This window comes from Lepidochelys kempii, chromosome 1 (assembly GCF_965140265.1).
Source record: "Lepidochelys kempii isolate rLepKem1 chromosome 1, rLepKem1.hap2, whole genome shotgun sequence".
Classification (NCBI taxonomy): domain Eukaryota; kingdom Metazoa; phylum Chordata; order Testudines; family Cheloniidae; genus Lepidochelys; species Lepidochelys kempii.
This window is the reverse complement of record NC_133256.1, coordinates 210085220-210095993: the sequence shown is the minus strand read 5'-3', so window position 1 is coordinate 210095993 and position 10774 is coordinate 210085220. Positions and strand designations below refer to the sequence as shown.

At 49.0% G+C, this 10774-nt stretch overlaps 1 protein-coding gene across 6 annotated transcripts in view; it reads left to right on the top strand.

Moving 5' to 3' along the window:
* Positions 1-3463: 3463 nt before the first annotated feature.
* Positions 3464-10774, top strand: part of LPCAT3 (lysophosphatidylcholine acyltransferase 3) — a 29932-nt gene continuing 22621 nt past the window's right edge. The window contains exons 1-2 of one of the 6 annotated variants that reach the window (XM_073311954.1): positions 3849-3935; positions 7654-7835. In XM_073311954.1, the coding sequence (XP_073168055.1) occupies positions 7709-7835 (127 nt within the window). In that variant the 5' untranslated portion in view covers positions 3849-3935; positions 7654-7708. Of the gene's footprint in view, positions 3630-3680; positions 3936-7301; positions 7836-8798; positions 9225-10774 lie in introns of those variants that run through there. The other 5 variants (XM_073311986.1, XM_073311946.1, XM_073311975.1 and 2 more) reach the window with 5 other exon arrangements.

Below are 10774 nucleotides of genomic sequence, written 5' to 3'. Positions count from 1 at the left end.
AGAACGCAGATACTACAATCATCTCCCTGACTCATCATGCTGACCACATTACCTTGCCTCTTACGCTGTTTCAAGACCAAGATTCTTGTCCTTGCCTTCAAGGGCCTGCACACCTTTGTCCCTCCCAATTTACTCACTATTGTCTCTTATTGCATGGCCCCTTGCCCTCCACTCCCCAGTGATGCCATTGTCTGCCTGTTTATCCACTTCCTGCAGAACGTCCCTTCCTTCTGCCGTGCTGCCCCAGGTATGTGGAACATCCTCTGTAAACTGACCTACAAGGTCATTGCTCCTTCCTTCTCCAGACTCACCCCAGCTTTGACACGGCACAAACCGGCTGACTGAGAGACAACATAACAAAAGAAAAAATATTTGAACAGGAAACTCGGCTCCAAGAAGTTTGCTGTGACCCTGATCTCCCTGGTGGACCATTTTGTATTGTGTCTTACAATGTGAGTCTATTTACATACAGAGCCATCAGCTAAATAAAATTTGCAAAATCTACAAGAAAGAAGCCTACAGGAAAAAAACACCAGTTTGGGGGGAAGGAATCCTGTTTAAGAGTACAGACAATGGATTGTTGAAATATAGCTGGGTGTATAGGGGTGTACCTGGTAGCCTTCACCTAGGAGACAAGCTGCCTGTGTGCTTGTCTTGTGAATGGAGGATCACAGCTGATCTGGCTGTTAAACACTGGGAGAAAGTCTTTGGGTGAACTCTAAACTTCATTAGACCAGGAAAGTTTCTTGTTAGTTAAGTCTAGACTCTAGAAGGTGTATTATGATTTTGTTTTGGATGTACCCAATTGTTTCTGGTATTTCTACCTATTTGCTGTTATTTCAATCTCTGTTCTTCATTAAATAATTTTTTCTTGTTTTCATTATAAACAAATTAAGTGCTGTGAGTTGAGCAGACCAGTGATCCTGAGGTGAAACTGGTAAGCTGGGGTGTACAGTTCCTTTGGGAGTAGCGGATCTGTGAATTCTGTGAGTGTCCAGTGGATCAAGGGCTGGGCACTCCAGGGGGACACTCAGAGGGCTCAAGAGTTGGAGCGTGCCAATTGGTTACCTGCAGAAGGACAGCAGAGCCTGTGCAGGCTAAGGGAGGAGTGCTTGTGTTGCCCATGGTTGGTGGAAGCAGAGAGATGACCCCTAGCAGACATGGATTAGGCTTCCTCAGGCTAAAAGCAGGTGGTAGCAAGGTGCCTCACACCCCTGGGAATCCCCAGGAAGCATCACAGCCCTGGGAGACTCACACCCTCCCCCGGATGGACCCATCCCACGTAGGGAATTGTGTAATTACAGTGCTGCGGCCCCTCTCTTTTCCCACAAACCCTCATTACCACTGTATGTCTAATTTTGTCTGCCATCCCTTGGGGGCAGGGATTGTCTCTTTCCTATCTACTCTGGGAGCCACCGCGCACAGAAAATATATATGAACAATGATGATGATGGATGAAGGTGCACCATACGAGTTACATACATGGGAAAAAATGCACGTTTAGCTATGCATGAGGAAATCATGTTACAAATGTGCAGACATATAATTTGCATAAAATGAATTATGCATGAGAATATTTACATGATATTAATTACGTGCAAGGTCTCTTTCATACAGTTAATTATGTGTAAGCGGAGGAATGGTCCACCTATTGTGGGGAACTTTCCTGGCTTATACACTACCCCGGAGAAGTGCAGGTTAACTCACTCAAATTTAAAGAAAAGGAGTACTTGTGGCACCTTAGAGACTAACCAATTTATTTGAGCATAAGCTTTCGTGAGAAGTGAGCTGTAGCTCACGAAAGCTTATGCTCAAATAAATTGGTTAGTCTCTAAGGTGCCACAAGTACTCCTTTTCTTTTTGCGAATACAGACTAACACGGCTGTTACTCTGAAACCTGTCACTCGAGTTTGAAAGTCATCTGATTTTTTCAGATCCTTGGAGACATGGCTAGCAAAAGGATCTAAGTCCTTGCTCCCACTTCCTTTACCCTGTGTAGCAGAGTCCTCATAACCCCAACAAGGCTGGGCCCAGGATTCCTTTGGTGGCTCGCCCCCCAACCTTGTTGTAGTCACTTAGGGGCCAAGATGTCCCCACTCCACGGTGCTCTCTCTGCACTGGACACTTCCCTGACCCACTGATCATTACATACAGTTCAAAGCAAATACAATTTATTAAACAGCAATCAAATTTAAAAAAATAAGGGAAAAATGGGAAAGTATAAAGGAAAACACACAACCCTGCTCTGTGACACGGGGACATCACAACCAGTGTCTCTGGAATGTAAGGGAAGTTCACAGTCTGTTCCTCACAAATCCCAGGCCTCCTTCTCAGGCCCTGGCTGTGCTGCAGGGATGCTGCCGGTCGGACACTTGCTCTGGCAGTGGCCACATGCTCTCAGGCTGTAAGTGGCAGGACCTTTCTTCCCAGCGTCATCCTGCCCCGTCGAAGTTACGATCCCCCTCCAAGTCTGGCCTGCATGGCGTCTTGGCTGGGGGCAACTCCCTGCACTGGGCCCGCTGCCCTGTGTCCCCCTCGCTCCCCCCAGCTGCTCACTGCAGCTGGCTCTGGACTGCTCCAGCCCCCCTCCCAGCTCCAGCTCTCTGTCTCAGCTCCACTCTGCCTCCAGCTCCCTGGGCTGCTTCTCTCGCCCCTCTGGCGCTGGTTGCTGTAGCTCTTCTCCCAGGACAGGTCTGCTCTCTGGGATGCTTCTATAACTCTGCTCCCAGCACTGACCTGTTTCCTGGGCTGCTTTTCTGACCCCTCCGAATCTGACACAGCTGTGCTCCCCAGCTCAGCTTGAGCTCCTGCTCTCTCCTTAGCTCAGCCCTACTCTGTCTGACTCACGCAATTCCAGCTCACATAGAGGAGAGAACCCTCTGCCCCCCCCCCTCCCGATTCCCTGATTAGCCTGTGAGCCCTGGCAATCGGCTGACCTGGAGCACTGGCCTGTCCCCATTGTTCCGGGGCCTGTCAGTCTCAGGGTCCTGATTTCCCATCGACCCTTTAACATAAATTGGTTAGTCTCTAAGGTGCCACAAGTACTCCTTTTCTTTATCCCCACAACAGTCGCCTTATATCTGCATAAGAGGAACACACAACTGCAGCGATGCAGTTCAGAGCACAGCAGAGGCAAGTCATCTCTGAACATAATATTTGCATATTCAAAAGTAATATTAGCATAAGATGAATTATTAATTGAGGGTATAAAAACAGAAGAGCCGAACATTGCATATTTAAATTAATTTGCATATAACTCATTACTCGTGGCGTGCTGACAATAGAACACGCTCCAAAAATGCAGGTGAAAGGCTAAATGAGGCGGACTGTGCGCTAGGCTTATTAGCATATGATAAATATGCAAAAGATTCGACCACGCCCACGCTAACGTCATTTTAAGTTTGGAGGTGCGGCCGTTATAACCCTCTTCCACCGTCCCTCTAGTGCCCGATAGTAACCTCAGCCCCACACCCTCAACTGGCTCTCTCCTGTCTCCGCCATGACCAATGGGGAGCCGGATCCCAACCCGTGCTCAGGGCCCCGCCCCATCTTGCCCAATCAGAATCTGACTCCCGGAAGAGGCTCTTCCAATCGTTGGTTGACAAGGACATTCGTCGCTCCTCCCTCAGGTAGGGTAACCTTTGCCTCAGTTAGCTCTCCGTCCTGCCCCGCTGCTGCACACTGGCCAATTGGAGGCGGTGTGGAGAGCGTAGCGGGATCGGCGCAGCCAATGGCTATCGAGTGGGTGTGTCCTAGGTGAGGGGGCCGCGCCGGCGGCTGCTGCAGCTGCTAGGTTCGGGGAGCGGCAGTGGGTCAGGCCGGGCGGCCTGGGGAGAACATGGCGGTGGCGGGGTCCGGTCTGGGCCTGGCCCAGGCAGCGGAGGCGCTGGGCTCCTCCGAGCAAGCGCTGCGCCTCATCGTCTCCATCTTCCTGGGTAAGGGCGGGGGTCGGGCGGGGGTCGGGCGCAGGGCTGCCGGTAACCGACTGAGGGGGGTGAAAGGTCTCCCTCGCGCCCGGCGCGTGGGCGTGGAGGCGGCTGCGCTGCGCATCCCCTGTGTGCGCCCCGGCTGCAGCGTGGGACCCCAGCCTGAGCTGCCGGCCAGACCCTAGCGTGTCTCGTGTGGCCGCGTGTGCGTGGCCTCTGCCCTTCTGCACTAGGGACAGTGTAGACTCCTGGATGCACCGACAGTTAAGGGCATGGGCACATCCTCTAGGGTGGCTAAGCAGACACATCATAGGCTGGGCAGAAAGGACACATCATAGGCTGGGCAGAAATGCCATGTGCATGTTTAGTGTCAGAGAGAAGCCCCCAAGGAAACGTGGACATCCAAGGGGGCTGAGGTGGTAGCGAATCCCACTGGTGTTTTATGCTGGGATAGAGCAACAAGAAAGAGTCCTTCCTCGTGTGGTTCTCAGACAATCCCACCAGAGACATTGCTTTGACCTGGACCCTCTGTCCTGGAAAGATAGTGACAAACTGGAGGGTGCTCCAAGTGATGCTCTGAGGTGCTAGAAGAGTCCCACTCTGGTTCAAAGAGTTTGGTTTACCTGGCTTGTCAAAGATGTGATAAGAGTTTGGTATAATAAGCTTACAAATCGCTGAAGGGCCTAAACCTCTAGTAAGCAAAGACATTTTTTTTCTATGATAAATGGGGGTGTAACTGAAAGGAATGAGATCAAGGGGGGAGGGATAGCTCAGTGGTTTGAGCATTGGCCTGCTAAACCCAGGGTTGTGAGTTCAATCCTTGAGGGGGCCATTTAGGGATCTGGGGCAAAAATTGGGGATTGGTCCTGCTTTGAGCTTGGACTAGATGACCTCCTGAGGTCCCTTCCAACCCTGATATTCTATGATTCTATGAAGGTAATGAAAATTAGTGTTGGGTGTCCTCACTCTGTGGTATAAGAGGCTGTGGACCTGGGAACACCATTCCGAAATTGGAAAGCCAATGTGTACATACAAAGATAAGACAACATTGCTTGCTTGACTGAGCAGAGGATGTAAAACTCAGGACTCGTGTTCCATTCTCTGTCCTGTCCCTGTGTTGTGCAACCTTGAGCAGGTCCCTTACCCACTGTGCTGCAGTTTTCCCAGCTGTCAAACAAGGATAAATACATGTACACTTTGAGGGATTTTGAAGCTTAAGTACCTTGATACTCTGTGTAAGTGATAAATATCACGTGCACCTCTGATTCCGTATGGAACTGTCTTACATCTGGACAGGCACATGACGCACACATGAATCTATGCCAAACATCTCTACAGAGAAGCATTCCTACCCAACTGGCTGTTTAGGTAGCTCCCTGCTAAGGTGTAGGCACCCTGTTAGCATGACTTCATTGAAATGGCATATCGCTCCAGTAACTACCAGGCGAGTGAGGGAGCACTGCATGTTTATTGGTTAACAGCTAGGGCACTGCACCCGTGCCTCACCTGGGATAGAAACTATGTGGCAGAATTACATCATAACTAAAATCAATGTACACCTCAGAGAATATACCCAGTGGTTCTCAACCTGTTTATCATTGTGGGCCACAACCTGGGCCGAAGGTTGAGAACCACAGCGTCCCAACCTCCACCACCCCAAACACTCCCCACAGACCCCTATGGCCAGTGCCTCTACCCCACAGAACCCTCTACAGAATGGGGCCAGGAACGGAGCCTGGGGTGGGTGGCAGGGACCCTGGACCTTGCTGTGTGGGGCTGGGCAGCAGCCCCAACCTGCTGGATCCCACTGCGGGGAGCCAGGTGGCAGGGCAGCTGGGTGGCAGCCTGGGCAGCTGCGTGGCAGCCCAGACACCAACTTCGCGGGGCTGGCTGGCAGCCCCAGATCACGGACCCTGCAGGACCAGGTGGCAGCCCCAGACCCCCGCAGTGTGGGGCCAGGTAGCAGCCCCAGCCCAAGCCCCAAGCCTGGATCCCACCGCACCAGGCAGCCGGGAACCTGAACCCTGCCGCGTGACCCAGCGGCCTTTAGCACAGCTAATTGGGCTGCAGGTTGAGAACCACTGGAATAGCCTCTGTCAAAATATAGCATATTAAAAAGGTCTTTTTTTGTAATCTGGTCTAGGACACTACATATACGGTCATTTAGGCTCCCAAGCGGTTGTATGGGGCCAAGAAGTGTTTTCACAGAGAAAAGACATTAACTTGAAGTTTCTCTGCAAACATAGGTTTCATGAATCTCTGTTGTAAGTGTCCTGAGAGCTCTGATTTTGTGAACTTGGAACTGTTGAGTAGTAGGGTCTGTTTAAGCAATGTGTCCCTTCACCATCTCTTCCAACCTGAGTGGCTACGACTGCTAAACAGAGTTGCACTGGCTTAACTAAAGATGTAATTTTTAGGTTGATTTAGTTAAGCAAGTGCAAAAGGCTTTGTGGATACTATTCTTTTGGTTTAGTTCAGTGGTTCTCAAACTTTTGTACTGGTGACCTCTTTCACATAGTTAGCCTTTGAGTGCGACCCCCCCCTTATAAATTAAAAACACTTTTTAATATATTTAACACCATTATAAATACTGGAGGCAAAGCGGGGTTTGGGGTGGAGAACAGCTCGCGACCCCCCCATGTAATAACCTCGTGACCCTGTGAGGGGTCCCAACCCCCAGTTTGAGAACGCCTGGTTTAGTTTGTCTGTTAGGAATCAATTTAAGCTAAACTGAAATAAGCCACACTTAAGCCGAAGGAAGAATTCACAGAGGGAGAGTATCCATATGGGGACGATATATCTATATTGGTTTAACCAAAGGTATTGTTTTAATCCCTTTAATAACCTTCTTGTGTAGAGTTCCTTGAAACTGCTGAAGTTAGCAAGCAGGAAACCAACAGGCTAGAAATCTAGTGGCCTTTGTTGCCTTGTTGATCTTTTCCATGTGTGAAAATTAGTGTTTACTGCATATAGTTTTTTATTCATGGTTAGAAGTGGTGTGTTAGTGGAAGAACTGTAGCCAATTTTGATCTGGAGGCCTGGCCTACGCTACAAAGTTAGGTCGACATAAACTGCCTTGCGTCGACTTAATTATGCATGTGTCTACACTTAAATTTGTCTCCCACTGACGTAAGCACCCTGTTATGCTGACGAAGTAACACTGCCTTCCTGAGGGGTATCGAGCCAAGGTCAATATAGCACAAGTATAGATGCTTCATGACTGATGTCGACCCTAACAGTCCTTTAGCAGCTATCCCACAATGTCTGACATTACTTCACTGCCCAGGTGTCACATAGAGCAGAAGGTCCCACGAATTTGTGTTTTCCTGATTGTCTGGCTTGACGAGCACACCTCTCCATTGTTGTTGTGTGCAGCTGCCCAGCTGACCATGTTGGCTGCACACCCCAGATTTGCTCTGGCTTGGCGTAGACAGGAGATATTGGATGTCCTGGGCCTACGGGGAGAAGAGGCTGTACAAGCACAGCTATGGCCTAGCTGTAGAAATGTTAACATCGATGAGGGGATTGTTCAGGGGATGATGTAGAAGATGGGGACCAGCAGCAGTGCCATGTGAAAGTGAAGGAGCTGTGGCAGGTGTATCAGAAGGCCAGGGTGGCCAACAGTCAATACAGAGTGAAGCTGCAGACCTGCTACTTATACAAAGAGCTACATGCGATACTTGGCAAAGGCACCACTACTCCACACGCTAACATTGATACCTCCAAGGAGCCTGACCCAGAGGACGTGGGCCTGAACAGCGAGGAGAAGGGAGAAGAGGAGGATGGAGGAACCTGCAACTGGGGAGTCCAACTGTGCCATGAACCAGGACCTGTTTGAGACTCCACTGCAATCCACTCAGTCCTGGCAGCCAAACACAGACAAGCCCAATGCAGGGGAAGGAACCTCAGGTAAGTGTGTCAGTTTATTTCTCATTACAGTGATGGCACCCTCAACTTAACAGGATGCAGCTATCAACTATGCATTAGTTTATCCAAACTAGAAGAGGTAGTGGTACAACAAAGAGAGAGAGTGTTGTGATCTGCCTTTCATTGCTCTGTAGAGTTAGGCAAGGGGGACCATGTGAGGCAGTTTATGTACACTGGGACGTCCCTTGAATCCTTCTGAGAGATCTGGATGAAACTTTCACTGAGGTACTCTGCAATCTTCTCCCAAAGGTTTTTAGGGATGGCAGCCTTATTTCTTCCTCTGAGGTAGGAAACTTTCTCCACACCACTCAGCGATAACTTTGGCAGGCACTATTGCTGTACACCTACTAGTACGGGCCTGGGTCGCTTTGGAATGCCAGGAGCAACTGGGCTCTCTGTCTGCCTTTGTTACCTTCAGGAGTGAGATATCAGTGGAAATCTCCACTGCTTGTGGAAAATGGTGCCAGTATCCATACCATTTCTCTGTATTTATGGTTTCATGCAACCAAGCAATTCTCTTATTTCCCTCATTCATGGTGCTCATACTCACCATGGCTGGTGCTGTGAATGGCACCAGTGATCAAGAACTCAAAAACATAAGTGTCCATAAGCTTGTCTTGTTTAACACTTTAGAGGTGCAAAGGAAGAGGAGAATCTGGATCTAATTTTCACTTTCTGTTGTAACTATAAAAAGAAAAGGAGTACTTGTGGCACCTTAGAGACTAACCAATTTATTTGAGCATAAGCTTTCGTGAGCTACAGCTCACTTCATTGGATGCTTATCGAAAGCTTATGCTCAAATAAATTGGTTAGTCTCTAAGGTGCCACAAGTACTCCTTTTCTTTTTGCGAATACAGACTAACACAGCTGTTACTCTGAAACCTGTTGTAACTATGTTGACTGTGACAATACTGTCTATAGTACTGCTCTGTGTTTTCTCTGCAGCTGCTGCCCTTGCAGCCTTGAAGTTTCCCCCACCACACCCGGGGAATACCTGAGCCAGATAAGAGAAAGAAGAGGACTCAGGATGACATGTTCAGTGAGATCTTGCATGCCAGTGCTGCATCAGACCATGAGCACATGGCTTGGAGGGTCAACATTGCAGACAGCCAGGAGAAGGAAAGAGTGGAAAGGACAGGGGCCTGGGAATTCCAGCAGTAAAAGGAGAGTGAAATGCACCAAGACATAATGGGGCTTCTCAGGCAGCAATCACTGATACTGCAACTCTGGTGGACTTACAGGTTCAACAGTCCCGGGCTCACTTTCCTCTGCAACCCACTGAGAACTCTATTATGGGACCTCTCTGCCTTTCCCCCAACAGTCCTTATGACATCAGGGGCTGCTGCACTACCTGTACCACTCCACCCTGGGGTACGTTAAAGACAATCACAGCTTCACATACTCTGACCTGTAAAAACCATAGTTGGTCTGTGTAGCTGAAATTGACATGAATGTTCTTTTCCCTTCATAAGTTCAGTTCTTGTTAATTTATTTTGTTTTATTAAGTTTTTAATGCATTTATTTTAAAATTGCACTTTTTTTGGGGGGGAGGTTGTACTGCTTTGGTAGCAGAATAAAATTCTATTATTTAGAACATAATTTATCTGTATCAGTTCACAACATATGTTGCCGAGTGCCTAGCACTTCTGAAAGCAACCAATTATATGTTACTGTACAGTGTCACACAACTCTTAGGATCGGTCACAGACAAAATTAATAGGTGCATTGATAGTATTAGAATTATACATGTACACCAGGCACCACACAGTTCTTAATGGGCCACAAAACAGCAGAGCTTGGTAAAACACAGTACACCACAGTGTATCACTGTGGATCACTCTTGAAGTGGTCTTTCAAAGCCTCCCTGAGCTCTGTAGCTCCGTGTGGTGCTCTTTTAATAGTCCTTGTCTGGCTGTTTAAACTCACTAGGTAACTGCTTCACCTCCGCCCTTTTACCCTAGTGGAAATTTTTCTCCCTTTACTGCACAGACATGCAGGACACAGCAGGCAACAATAACTAAGGTTAAGATTTTGTCACTGTTATTTTTAGTAAAAGGGACAAGTCACAGACAATAACAAAAATTCACAGACGCTTGTGACCTGTCCCTGACTTTTACTAAAAATAACGGACAAAATGGGGAGGAAGGAGGGTCCAGCACCCGCTGCTGGTCTCTAGGGCCCCCATCACCACCTGTGGCAGCAGGGGGCTATGCGGGGGGGAAGGGGGGCCTCCACCTCTGCTACCCCAGGGTTGAAGCGGAAAATGTCACAGGGGGTCAGTCTCTGGAAGTCACAGTTTCCATAACCTCATGACAACAACTAGTGACCAAGGGCTGCCAACACCCTCTGCAGGAAGCCAGCTGGCTGTGACCAGGTGGAGAACAAAGAGTTAAGGATGGGTAGCCAAGTGACCTGTTTTCCCCAGGAAACAGAACAAAGGACAGAGGAGGGGCCAGGTGTTGGTAGTATGGACTGTTGGAAGGAGGACTCTGGATTCTGGACTGGGACTCGATAGGTCAGAGAGCTCTGGACAGAGTCAGATGGACTTTGCTGTAACTTTTCTGTTCTCTGTGCTAACCAAAAACTTTCAATGCTGTGTTCCAGACATCTAATAAGCCCTTCTGTTTTTACAGCACTGGCTGAGAGTCATTCCAGTCTAAGGAAGTTGGGGGTGCATTGCTCCCTTTGGGTGTGCAAGCCTTCCCCTGGGTGTCCAAATCAAGTGGACTCTCTGAGGGTAGCTCACGGAGTAAGCAGCGGTGCTGAAGGCTTCAGGGTTCAATCCCATGAGGCAGTGAAGCTAATGGGCTTACCCCAATGAGAGTGAGAGACCCTAAGGTGGTGAACACTCTGAAGGGGTCCTCCCAGGGACTGTTCCAGAGCACCAGACCTGTGGATCCATGACAGCCAGTGTACAGCTT